This window comes from Panthera pardus, unplaced genomic scaffold (assembly GCF_024362965.1).
Source record: "Panthera pardus isolate Hobbes unplaced genomic scaffold, ASM2436296v1 HiC_scaffold_27, whole genome shotgun sequence".
NCBI classification, from domain to species: domain Eukaryota; kingdom Metazoa; phylum Chordata; class Mammalia; order Carnivora; family Felidae; genus Panthera; species Panthera pardus.
Window position 1 is genome coordinate 86,757,035 of NW_026526843.1, and position 13,502 is coordinate 86,770,536.

At 49.1% G+C, this 13,502-nt stretch overlaps 1 protein-coding gene across 4 annotated transcripts in view; it reads left to right on the top strand.

Moving 5' to 3' along the window:
- Nucleotides 1–13,155, top strand: part of NDP (norrin cystine knot growth factor NDP) — a 52,229-nt gene extending 39,074 nt beyond the window's left edge. For 3 of the 4 annotated variants that reach the window (XM_019417337.2, XM_019417338.2, XM_019417336.2), the window contains exons 2-3: nt 2,181–2,560; nt 12,746–13,155. In XM_019417337.2, coding sequence (XP_019272882.1) covers nt 2,387–2,560; nt 12,746–12,973 — 402 coding nt within the window. In that variant the 5' untranslated portion in view covers nt 2,181–2,386 and the 3' untranslated portion in view covers nt 12,974–13,155. Of the gene's footprint in view, nt 1–2,180; nt 2,561–5,673; nt 5,829–12,745 lie in introns of those variants that run through there. The other variant, XM_019417339.2, reaches the window with a different exon arrangement.
- The last annotated feature ends 347 nt before the right edge of the window (nt 13,156–13,502 follow it).

Here is a 13,502-nt window from a genome sequence, read left to right on the forward strand (position 1 = left end):
TCTGTTTCTCTCTGTCTCTCAAAAATAAGTAAACCTTAAAAAAATTTTTTTAAATAAATAAATAAAAATAAATTTTTTAAAGCTTATGTATTTATTTTGAGAGAGGCAGAGACAGCGCTAGTGGGGAGGGGCAGAGAGAGAGGGAGACAGAGAATCCCGAGGAAGCTCTGTGCTGCCAGCGCAGGGCTTGAACTCACGAAACCGCCAGATCATGACCTGAGCCAAAACCAAGAGTGGGACGCTTAACCGACTGAGCCACCCAGGCACCCCAGGTTGATCAGTTTTCATGAGATGTTGCCATTAGCAAGCTCATAAAAGAAAGTGGTGCAAAGTCGTGTGAAGATATGGTCTTACCTTTAGGACTGTCTTCTACATTTGGAGATAGTGGTGACTGAATCCGTGCGTAACAGGCGGGGCCGTTTTAGAACAAGAGGGGACGGTAGGCGCCACCTTTTCCAACTCTCCTACTCTACAGATGGGGAAACTGAGGCCAGACCAGTTGAAATGCCCTGTGCAAGGTCTCCCAGCTAATCAATGGCAGTGCTCCAGCCCAGGTGGGTCTCCTCATTACTGGTCCCTGCCCGTCCTGCCATTTATAGGATTTCCCAGAAACACTCGCGATGAGATTATGCCATCACCAGGGATGCTGTTCTCTGAAACGGCCCTTTGTCACATACACTTTTCAGCCTGGGATCCCCCACCCCCCCACTCACAAGAGAGCTAACTGAGGCTAAGTGGGTCTGGGGCCATTCTATTGGAGCGAAACGAATTGACTTACAGGGACTTGAAGTTCTTATCTGGATCTTATCATTACTTTGCCCTGTTTATTTGGACTGGCCATAAGTAGGAAGTTAAAAAAAATGTTGTACCATGAACAAAATAATCAAACTCTTATCTGAAATACCTTTTGAAAGTTTGTCTGAAGCTTTTATTATCATGTTCCTTTTGTTTGGGATGTAACGACAGGTCCCCCTAGTTTTCCTAAAAGTTTGCAAATATTTTTGATTCTCTGTCATCTGGTGGGATAAAAAGCACCCATGTTGGCCATGTGGAGGGGGGCTAGTGAGGTGAAATGGGGAGATCTCAGGACCTCAGTCCCTTGCCCAAGAAGTACATAGTTAAAAGAACAAAGCAAGTTTTGGGGCGCCTGGGAGGCTCAGTCGATTAAGCCTCCGGCTCGGGCTCAGGTCATGATCTCGCGGTTTGTGAGCTCGAGCCCCGCGTCAGACTCTGTGCTGACAGCTCGGAGCCTGGAGCCTGCTTCACATTCTGTGTCTCCCTCTCTCTCTGCCCCTCCCCTGCTCGTGCTCTGTCTCTCTCTGTTTCTCAATAATAAATAAACCTTAAAGAAATATATATATTAAAAAAAAAAAAAAGCACAAAGCAAATTCCAGGACAACTGGTATACCCTGATCCCATCGTAATGGTAAGTGTTTGCTCTGACGACCACTTACTTTGTCACATTATACCAGGTGCTCAGGCTACAGAGGCTCTGTGGAAACGTGTGACTCTTTGGCAAATAACGCGGGTGTCGCTTTAACCACACTGGGGGCCGGCGCGCATAATGTGTATTTCAGATGCGTATTTCAGATGCACTTTGTCATTGATGCTGGGTGGCACGGGGCTTCAAACGAAAACAGGATGGGCCCAGAGCACAGAAGGGGAAAACTAGGTGGGTGGACTAGGAAATGAAAACTGAGCTGCTTTCCCCTGGGACGCCGCCTGTGTTCATTCGGGCTGGCCTGCCTCCTTTCTAGTCCTGTGCGCTTGACGTGGCCACCAGAGCTCACTGAGAAGCTGGATAGACCCTCCCGCCCCCACCAGCCAGGGATGGGGATGGGACCACCCGTATTCAGTTACGCTGGGGCCAGAACCACATGTTTCATCTTGACCGTGAGTTCAAACTATCCTTGCTCCTTAGAAACGTGGGGCTCCGGCAACTGAAATCAACATGTGCTTTCCTGAAACCATTACGTCCACCTCCCAATGGCTATAAATACGTAGCACAAGCTATGGGGCGGGAGCTGGTAGGATGAAGGACAGCCCGTGCTAATGGCACTCTGGAAACCCATACTCTTTCCTCAAAATGACATGGAAAAATTCTACTCAATACCTCCTGGGCTCCATTCGTTTTTCTGGGTAAATGTTTCCGGGGAAAACCATTTCTGTTTTCATTCCAGCTGTGCGGCAGATATCGTGAGGGTGGATTGCAAGTGGAAACAGTGAGACCCGACTCCGACACACAAAGGACAATGACAACCAGAAAGCTCCGGCCAGATCGTGCCCTTTGCTGGGAAGGAACTGGATCCTAGGGGGCGAAGGCATTGCCAATCTTTAGTCCTCTGCCTCCCTCTGCTGTTCCTTCTGAGAAGTTTTCCTTACAACAATGAGAAATCATGCACTCGCTGCATCTTTTTCTATGCTCTCCCTGCTGGCGCTGATGGGAGATACAGACAGCAAAACAGACAGCTCGTTCATGATCGACTCGGACCCTCTGCGCTGCATGAGGCACCACTATGTTGATTCTATCAGTCACCCGTTGTACAAGTGTAGCTCAAAGGTAAGACGAAGGGCTCGGTGAAGGTGGTGCCACTTCCCAGAGTCGGGAGAGGAGCCGTGTTCCTTTGTCAGGGGCTGCAGAACCATGATCGTAGTCCAAACCTGAGCTAGATGGCTGGCCCACGGGGCTTGCGGGAGAATCGTGCTTTTCCTGCTTTTCGGGTTTCCCAGCATGCTTTGGACCTTTGTCAGTAAAGCCGCCTAATTGACCATGTGCACACCCAGGCAGCTTCTCTCCTTTCAGGCTGCTCAAAGTCCGTAGGAAAGGCCGGAAGTTTCTCCCAAGGAAATTGTTGCTAAGCACGGGGGAGAGAGGTGTGTTTCGTCCCTGGCTGTGAAATTCACGAGCAGTAATGTTCTTTATCAAGAAAGAAAAGTAGAGTAGAGGCGCCTGGGTGGCTCAGTCGGTTAAGCATCTGACTCTTGATCTCAGCTCAGGTCATGTTCTCACGGTTCGTGGGTTCGAGCCCCGCATCGGGCTCTGCGCTGACAGCGCGGAGCCTGCTTGGGATGCTCCCTCTCACTCTCTTTCTGCCCCTCTCCCGTTCTCTCTCTCTCTCTCAAAATAAATAAACTTAAAAAAAGTGGAATCTACAGGTTATCAAAACTCCTTCTACTTTCACTGGCAATAAAGAGGAAACAGAGGCAAGAAATGTGGTTGAGCAGCAAATCGTACTTCTCAGGGGGACTCTTCAAAGCCATGCCTGATGACATAGCTGCTCACCGGCCTCGTGACCCAAACCTTTCTCCACCTGCCACGTTTATGTTAAGATGATTTCGAAAGATAAGTGGCAATTTGATCATTTATCATTCTTACGTGGATTATCCAAATCATTCTTGTCTGGAGTAGGTTGTATGCTCATTTGTGGAGGCAACCTGTGCGGGTAATGTCTCAGTGTTGGGACGAGGCGTGAGAAGGAGTACCATGCTTCAAAGGCCACCGACAGTGGCCGGCCACCTGGACCACCCAGAAGGGAGGCACATAGTAGCGAAGAACAGACTCAGACTGAAAAATGTCACGACCGTCACTGCCCCCAGTCACATGAATGAAATGTGCCCACATTTGGTAAATAGGAATCCTTTTAGCCCAATCTCAGAGATTTTCACTGCAGTCCTGAGACCAAAACCGCTTAAGCATTCTCATATGGCAAGTATTTTTTAAATTACCAGTATAATTAAGAAATTTGGGTAATATCAACCACGAGAATTAAGACCATATAAGTTAATGTCCCTACCCTCCATTTAAGAACATTATGACTTCTGTCTGCCTTTAAAATTTCCATCACTTCTCTGATTTCACCTCGATGATAATGGCTTGTTTTAGTTTGGGGGAATCAGAATTTGAGTTAAATCATTTTACCCATTATATTAATAAGATCTAGGACTGTGGGAAAATAGAGAGACTTTCCACTTAAAAACTTTCTGGCTCTCATTTGTAGTTATAGAACTAAAAAAAAAAAAAAAGGAGTAAACAGATAAACTTACATTTTTGCAAGATTGCAATCCCTTCTTAGGGGGAAAAAAAACTAAAGCAAATTGAGGGAAAAAAGTCGGGACATGTTTTTACAACTGTGATTGCTCAAAGATTGTGGGCCTCAGCAATTATTAGCTTCTCCTTCACTAGTATTTGAAAGAAGAGATGCCGTGAACTTGAGCCCCACACACTCACGGTGCTGCAGCATGATTCCCAGACACAAACTTTGGCCCACCTTTGTTCACGTCTGTTTCTTCCAGAATGCCACGATAAATAGCACAAACTTGTGATAGTAGCAGAAATGTTTGTAGTTCTGTGGGAACTGTTTCCAAACATCCCAAACTATGTCAGATATAACAATAGTTTTATGTAAATGGTGCTCGTAATTATAAACCTTTCTTTCTCGGCCTTAAAATATGCCCGGCAGAATCTGAACCACCCAGACCTTTTCTGGATTAGATTTGCTCTATGTGTCCAGGAACAAAAACTGGTTTTCATTTTTATTTTATTTTATTTTATTTTATTTTATTTTATTTTATTTTATTTTTTTGGTTTTCACTTTTAAATATTCTATAATTCTTGACTCTCACAGACTCAGGCTGGTCTTCTTTCTAATGGGTCTCGTTAACGAAACTGTTCGTCTTGACAGACTCGGGATAAAACCTTTAGCCTGTGTCTAGAAAACAGGCACCAAGGGTTTTTACAGTGGAGGAGACCAGGCTAGATCTTTCCTGTCTGTGAAAAGCATCCCTCCACATGCTGTTCAAAGACTGTTATTTACTAGACACATGTCTACCGTTGGCCTGTTGCTTATTAATACTTCCTGACTTACATTTATCCCACTGTCTGGCCTTGGGAAGACAGGTGAACGGGAGAGTGCGAGCCAGGCTTAGGGGAGGGAGAGCATCTCATAATATATGATCTAATCATTGCCAGCAAACCCATGTTCGAAGGCATTACCGATCCCATTTTACCGGTAGGGAAAACTGAAAACCTAAAAAAGTACTCAGGGGCGCCTGGGTGGCTCAGTCGGTTACGCGTCCGGCTTCAACTCAGGTCATGATCTCACGGTTCGTGGGTTCGAGCCCCGCGTCGGGCTCTGTGCAGACAGCTCGGAGCCTGGAGCCTGCTTCCGATTCTGTGTCTCCCTCACTCTCTGCCCCTCCCCTGCTCTCTCTCCTTCTCTCAAAAATCAAATTTAAAAAAAAATTAAAAAGCGTGAAAACGTATTCAGCATAGATTCCTCGTTTAGTCCAAGAGTGAGAGTGTCTGTTTCAGATCATTTCTTTCAACCGCTGGGATCTTCACGTTGGAAAATTGCAAGTAGAATGGAGAAGGCACTTTTTTTTAAAATTTTTTTTAAAGCTTATTTATTTTTGAGACAGAGAGAGACAGAGCATGAACAGGGGAGGGTCCGAGAGAGAGGGAGACACAGAATCTGAAACAGGCTCCAGGCTCTGGGCTGTCAGCACAGAGCCCGACGCGGGGCTCAAACTCACGGACCGCGAGATCATGACCTGAGCTGAAGTCGGATGCTTAATCGACTGAGCCACCCAGGCGCCCCTGGAGAAGCCACTATTTCGAAGTCCAGGCTCAGCTTCGGATCCACGGGAGATAGTGATTTCTACTCAGCAATGTTTCTAGAAAATAGGAAGAATAGTGGGAGTCTTCCATGAGCCAATCTGATCCCCCTTGCCCTGAGTTCCAGAGGCCTGGCGCCCATCGCCTAGCAGTTCAGGAAAGGGCCGTGATGGAGTCCGGCAGAGAAGACTGGCCACCGTGGTCCACCAGGGAGGTCAGTGTGGCCACAGATTAAGATGTGCCTGCTAGCTTTCGGGGGTGACACTTCCTAGGACTGGGTACAAAGGATCCTGGGAGTGGCAGGTTCACTGACAGTCTTCCCTGAAATTCTGAGTGCGTAAAGGCTCTAGAGCTAACAGGCAGAAGGTCAGTGGTTAGTGGAATCTTGAAGGGAGCTGAGGCATCTCAGACTTTGAAGTGAGAGGGAGCCGGTTTCCTATTCCAGCTCCACAGTGCGCCCAATGGGTGACTTTGGGAGAAGTGAAGTAATTCTTGGGTGCCTCGACTTGTTCCCACGTAAACTGGAACCAATGCCGCCTATCTGAAGGTGGGGTATGGATGGGCATGGGTGATGATGTTTGCCAAGCACGCGGCACGGAGTCGGGCATATCATAGACGTTAAGAAACGATGTTATGATCTTGATGATGAAGTTATGAACTGGACAGGTGTTCAGACTCACTTTTCTATTTCAGTCACTACTAAGACCTCAATAACGGTTGGGATCTCGGATAGCCTTAAAGGATTAGGAAAACGAACCTCACTGGGGTTCTGGTTTAGCACGGAAACCTGGCGGGGGTGGGGGGAGCGTGCCGAAAAGCAACGTAAGCGAAAGCCATCACGCTGGCTGCTAAGAGTGGGGATAAAAGCAGAAGAGAGGCAGATCCCGCTGTCTGACCTCCCTTCCCAGGTGAGTGGAGGAGGGCGGGGCCGGTTCTGGATGCGAGCCAGGGAGGGGTTTTCAGGAACCGAGGCTGGAAGGCAAGCTGGTAGGGGAGGCCTGTGAAGTCAGAGCTGGGAGATGGTGGCCCCGCAGGGACCTGGGACCAGGGCAGATGGCTGTCTGAACTCAAGGGCCACAGGCCCAGCAGCCGAGGAGAAGGACAGTTCAGGGGATAAAGCCTGGGAAAATTCCCAGAGGTAAAGGGGCCTGGCAGGCCAAGGGTTACGCCTTGGGATTTGGAGGGAGCTGTTACGATCCCTCTCCCAGTGCCGCCCAGGAAGCTCATACTGTGGTAGAAGACATAGGGAGAGTCCGGAATATTGAACTTATAACAAAATCACAGAATCAACTCTTGGAGAGATAGGACTTCTTTTTTTTTCTTATTTTGTATTTTTAATGTCTATTATTATTTGTGTGTGTGTGTGTGTGTGTGTGTGTGTGTGTGTGTGAGAGAGAGAGAGAGAGAGAGAGAGAGAGAGAGAGAGAATGAGCGGGGGAGGGGCAGAGAGAGAGGGAGACACAGAATCTGAAGCGGGTTCCAGGATCCGAGCTGTCAGAACAGAGCCCGTCGCAGGGCTCGAACTCACAGACGGTGAGATCATGACCTGAGCCGAAGTCGGACACTTAACCGACTGAGCCACCCAGATGCCCCAGGACTTGTTTTGGGGTTTTTTTTGTTGTTTTTTTTTAAGGAATGATTTTATCCTGAATGCCCACTATGTACAGGCACCGTGGCCGGTACTGGAGGCACAAAAATCAGGGGGAAAAGAAGACAGCATTTTTTACCGTCGTAATGCTTTTAAGTAAATGGCATATAGAGGGAAGGGCAATGCTCTGTGTGCAAAGGTTTCGCAACTGTTTCAGCTGTGACCAGAGTGAAGGGGACCAGATCCCATCATTCCTCTGGTTGCAATTTTGCTGACACCCTCAGCCGGGCACGGACCCTTTGGGGGTTGACCTGGGTGCCTGGAGATGAGCTGAATAGTCATTTATTGAGGGTGCCGGGGAGGGCAGAAATGGGTCTCCAGGAGATGCCAGGGAATAAGGGGTATGTCGTGTTCACTGCTGAGAAAAAAGGCAAAAAAAGAAAAAGAAAAAAGAAAAAAAAATAGTTTCTCACTTAACTGAGGCAAAATAGCCAAAATCCGGTTTTAGCATTAGGATGTTTTGTGTGCAAAGTCTTTTTTTTTTTTAAGGTTTATTTAGTTATTGAGAGAGAGAAGAGAGCAGGATAGGGGCAGAGAGAGAGGAGAGAGAGAATCCCAAGCAGGAGCTGCACTGTCGGTACAAAACCCGATGCAGGGCTCGAACTCACGAAGTGTGAGACCTGATCAGGACCTGAGCCAAGATCGAGAGTCGGACGCTTAACCGACTGAGCCACCCAGGCGCCCCATCTGTGGGCAAAGTATTTATTCTGCGTCTTTATTCTGAAACTGATGAAGACACCTCGTCAGTCATGGCCTGAGCCAGGAATTCACAGGGGTTCCACATGACAGACGAGGAAAGTGGCTTTGGCAACGGTAAGAATCTTTTAACAAGGAGCGATGAAAACCATCTGTGGTTGGGTTTTCTCTCACTCAGAAGATAGGTGTATACAGCAGGAGAAGACACAACTGCCCAAGACGTACGGGCAAGTCTCCGGGTGCAATCCTTGGTCGCGACCCAGGAATCACAGCAGGCTATAACCCTCACGATGTAGCCTGAACTTGCCCATGACCACCTGGAGCAACTCGCTGAAGTTGACAGGGGCTTGACAGGCTGACTGTCATGGTTAGGACGGAGGGCTCAGCAATGAAGCTGTCTCTGTTCAGCATTCTGACCCTCCGTTATACAGCTATGTGATTTCAGGCCAGTGACTTATCCTCTGCCTTTTCAGTGCTTCATTTGTAAAATGGGGAAGGCTTAGCTTTTGAGATGGCTGTTAAGAATGAGATTGCACATAACGGGCTTGGCACAAAGCCTGGAGCCTGCTAAATGTTCAATACGTGTTATATATCGTCATCATTACTGTTCTGTTATTATTACCCGAGGGCCTTGCATTCCCCTTAGCCCCAGCCCACGGAAATCAGATGACAACAGGAAGGAGCCCACAGCTCTGTTGGTATTAGAAGGAGCTGGCCACATCCAGCGGGAGCCAAGTGACTCTAAGGTTGGGGGGCTCCCAAGGGACCGCTGGAGAAGTCACCTAGCTTCCCAGAATCAGGCCACTTGTCTGGGGAACATAAGACAGCAATCATTAAACTGGACCCAAAGCAGATAATGTGTGTCTGTCACCCTCCTGAGCTGTGAGACGTCAACAGAAGGTCAATGAGCACTAACCAACTGTTGAAGCTTCTCCTTTAATGGTGGAGCCCCGTGCGGGCTCGCTGGCAAAACGAGGTCGTTTCCTGATTTCGCAAAGGAGTCGTGTGGATGCCCTTTGTTAGGAGCAGTTAAGTGCACAGTGAAGAGTCTTCCCGTGTTAGTAAGACACGGCCAAGTCCCCCAGGCATGAGGGGGGTGCGTCTGACCCGCAAACTGGATTTTGGCAGGTGAACTGATGTTTGAAGGTGGTGAAGGTTTGTTGAACCGAAGGGTGAGTGGGTTAAGGAGTTAGACACCGTGTGGTGTGGTACCATCCAAGGAATTTCTGGGAGTCCCCGGAAGTCCCCCAATCGCTGGACGATGGAACCGGGGGAGGGTCTCGGTAGCGGAGGAGATATTATTTAGGAGGGCACTTTCACCATTCAGCTCTGCGTAAGCTCGGAGGTGGTGATGCTATCTCCCAAGAAGTTCATAAGAAAAAGGGCAGACTCCTATGCTTTTGATCGGGTCAGGGCTCCCAGAATCAGGTCAAAGTAGATGAGAGAAGGGTGGGAGCTGGCTCATGCTTCAGGGAAACATTTTGCTATGATTTAGACCGGGGGGGTTGGTTTTGGACAGACCCGGGTTTGATTCCAGCTCTGCCTTTCACCAGATATATGAGTTTGGGCAAGTTACTTAAACTCTCTAAAGCCTCGGTTTCCTCATCTATAATAATAATACAGATAATAATAGTACCCCAGCAGGGGAATGTTATGAGGAGTAAATGAGATTGTAAGTGTTGTAAGCACTCAGTAAATGTTAGCTGCCATTATTATTATTGGCTAAATGACTGCTATCTAGTGGCCCATCTAGTGTGGAACCTGTCAGACTCTCCCACTTTGCTACTCAAAGCGTGGACGTTCAGCAGTACCGACATCAACCAGGATCCGGCGAGAAACGCAGGCTCTCCGGCCTCGGCCGGAACTACTCAGTCACAATCTGCGTTTTAGCAAGATCCCCAGCAGATTGACATGCCCATTATAGTTTGAGAAGCTCTGGCCTGGAAGAGGTGAGAAGATCCTCGTGAGAGCCATAAAACAGGCGAGGCACGGCCGAGAGCAAGCCTGGAAAAGCAGACATTTATCCCTTCCATCCCGTAACGACACTCGTTTCTCGATCTTCCCTTCCAAGCTCCCGGCTGTACCCCTCCAACGCACATTCACAAAACAAAGCTAGCCTTTTATATCATTTCCAGCGTTGTGATGGGATCTATATACTGGAAATCTCCCAGAGGGGAGATTTGCACGTGTGTGTCGAGACCATCCAGGGCCCCGATAACTCTTTCATAGTGTCTTCTTCGAGGAGAGGGCATCTGAACGTGGCAATGGAGGATAGTCGGGATTTCATTAAGCAGAGCTAGGAGGAAAGGGCATTCCTGAGAGACGAAAGACACAAGCGAAGGCAAGAGGCAGGGAAATTCAGGGCGGTTCCCTGAACTCCTAACTGATTAGGCTTGATCAGAACAGGGAGTGGGTGATGACAATGAGAACAGTTTTAAGTAAGACTGGAAAGATGTGACATCAGGGTCACAGAGGATAATACCCTTTCAGGATCTGGGGTTTTATTCTGAAGGCTGGAGGCAGCCACCGAATGCGTTTATGGCACATGTCTGTGCGTTCTCCTTGCGCAAAAATCCAGCTGCGGACAGAGGGGGATCCATTGGAGGTGGTCTCGGGGTCTTTTCAGCGCTGGAGTTCTTGTCCTTCTGAAAGAGCCGAAGGTGGAGCTTGAGACCCTTGAACACGTTTAGTGAAATCACGGTCAGGTTAGTGCTTCTACCAATGGCCCAACGTTGCTGACCTGGTCGTTTTATGGACCGTGTTAATTGCATGGTCATCCAAGGTCTACATTCAGTTCACCTGCATTTGCATAATTCGGGTATGATGCACCGCCATGTCCGTGCCCCTTTGAACTAAATCTGTGGACACGGATTCACTACATTCATCTGGACTGAAATTGGACCTCTGAAGACTTCCATCTGGGGAGGTGATCTCTGAATATTGCTCAATCTGCCTAGGAGATGACCCGCATTAGAGATGAGCACATTTAGAAGACCTTGGAATCCCTCTCATTAGAGGGATGGGGTGGGCACCAGAGACTGGCCCGTGTGCTGCTGATTTACGGCATAATCTCTCAAAACCTATTTCAGGTCCTGTTTTGCCTATCAACGGGCAGGCAGGATGTCACCAACGCTTTCATAAAACCGAGACGGTTTATAGCTGCCATTTCCTCTCTGCCCCTGCGATCTTTCAGAGAAAATAAATCAATAGGTCCTACCCCCCCCACTTCACCAAGCCCAGCTGGTCGCTTCCTAGCAACTCGTATCCTCTTGCGGGATTCATCCGAGCATCTTCTTCGATAATGGGGCTGATCGTGTATAGTTACCAGAAGTCATCTTGGATTCCTTTGAGAAAGATGAGCAGGCCCTGTCTTTCTTTTAATTCTTTTCTCTTTAATGCTTATTTATTTTTGAGAGAGAAAGAGCGAGCGTGCATGAGTGTGGGAGGGGCAGAGAGAGAGGGACAGAGACAATCCTAAGCAGGCTCCCCACTGTCAGCTCAGAGCCCGATGCGGGGTTCGAACTCACAAACCATGAGCTCGTGACCTGGGCCAAGATCAAGAGTCAGATGCTTAACAGACTGATGCCCCCCCCGGTGCCCCTTCTTTTTTAATTCTTAGTGAATCAAGCTCCCCACCCTACCCTACCCATGTCTGCCACTGCCAGGATCCCGGGATTTATGTACGGGAGACATAAATGAGCTCACTCCATCCCCGTGAGCTGGATGCTTGTGTCCATCGTTCTGAGCATAACCTTGGTAGTTTGCATCGGACTCTTAAAGGAGACTCTTTACTAAAGCCAGGTTAAGAGCCACGAGAGAGAACACACAGCCTCTGTTACTTCAGCCCAACCTTTATTGTCACCCTAACCTACCTTCGGAAATGGAAATGGTCAGAATGGTAATTTGCCATAAATGACTCTAAGATTGGGTTGTGCAACTCTCAGGCTCCTTCGGCGTATATAAGCCCAGAAATGTGATTCCGGGGCCCCAAACGTACACTGTTTCTGTTTCATTCTCTTGTTTCAAAACATATTTTTTTAAATGTTTACTTATTTTTGAGAGAGAGAGAGAGACAGAGTGTGAGTGGGGGAGGAACAGAGAGAGAGAGGGAGACCCAGAATCTGAATCTGAAACAGGCTTCAGGCTCTGAGCTGTCAACGCAGAGCCCTATGCAAGGCTCAAACCCATCGACTGTGAGATCGTGACCTGAACCAAAGTTGGACGCTTAACCGACTGAGCATCCCAGGCGCCCCACGTTTTTATTTGCCCATCATGGGCCTCATGCAGTGGTTCCAAACCCTCCGTGCACTTGGGAATCACTGGAGGAGCTTTGAAAACCATGACAGCTTGGGCTCTGTCCCCAAGGATTTTAATTTAATTGGTTCGAGATGGGACCTGGGTGCTGACATTTTAAAAACAAGTTTGCCAGGTGGTTCTTTGTTTCTCTCTAATTTTTTTTTTTATTTGAAAGAGAGAAAGAGAGCGCAAACAGAGGAGGGGGGACAGAGAGAGGGGGAAGAGAGGATCTGAAGCGGGCTGTGTGCTGACCGAAGAGAGCCCGACGCGGGGCTCGAACTCACGAACCGTGAGATCATGACCCGAGCCGGAGTCGGACGCTCAACCGACTGAGCCACCCAGGCGCCCCTCGCTCGGTGATTCTAATGTGCAAGCGGGGCTGGGAGCCGCTGGTGTCATCCAGCGGGAATTGGCCAAGGGTGTTAGGAGAATTGGCCAAGGCTGAGGTTTTGGCACCCCCCACAGGGTAACCATTTCCCTTCTCTCCCCAGATGGTGCTTCTGGCCAGGTGCGAGGGGCACTGCAGCCAGGCGTCACGCTCGGAGCCCCTGGTGTCCTTCAGCACTGTCCTCAAGCAGCCCTTCCGCTCCTCCTGTCACTGCTGCCGGCCCCAGACCTCCAAGCTAAAAGCACTGCGGCTGCGCTGCTCCGGGGGCATGAGGCTCACAGCCACCTACCGGTACATCCTCTCCTGTCACTGCGAGGAGTGCGGCTCCTGAGACCGGCCGCTCAGCGGCTTCTGGACGGGACATCCTCCTCCCTCGCCGAGGCAGATCATCCAGCCAGGGAGAAAGACTGGCAAGAAAAGAGTTAAGGAGGAAAAAACCCCAAAAGATGCAGCAATTCCCACGGGATTCTGCATATTCTAGTAATAAAGACTCTCCATGCTTGTTGACAGAGAGACAGAGAGAGAGAGAGAGAGAGGAGAGAGAGAGAGAGAGATGCTCTGGGAACTTGGTTTCCATCCCCATCTCCTTTCCCTGGTACAATTTCTTTCGGTTCCAGATTCAGGCATCCCCCCCCCACCCCCCTCCATCCCCCCCCCAACCCCCCCCCTGCCTTGGCACTGAATGTCGTTTGGGTCTCCAACAATTCAGCGGCAGTCGGGAACGTGGGCCCCCGTGCAAGCGTGGGTCAGGCCGTCACTGTTGGGTGCGCGTTGGGGGAGCATTCGCCTCGGAAAGCAGGAAAGCGCAACCCTTTCCGCGATCCCGCCTGGCTCTCTTTTGCTCCGGTCTTTATTTTGCC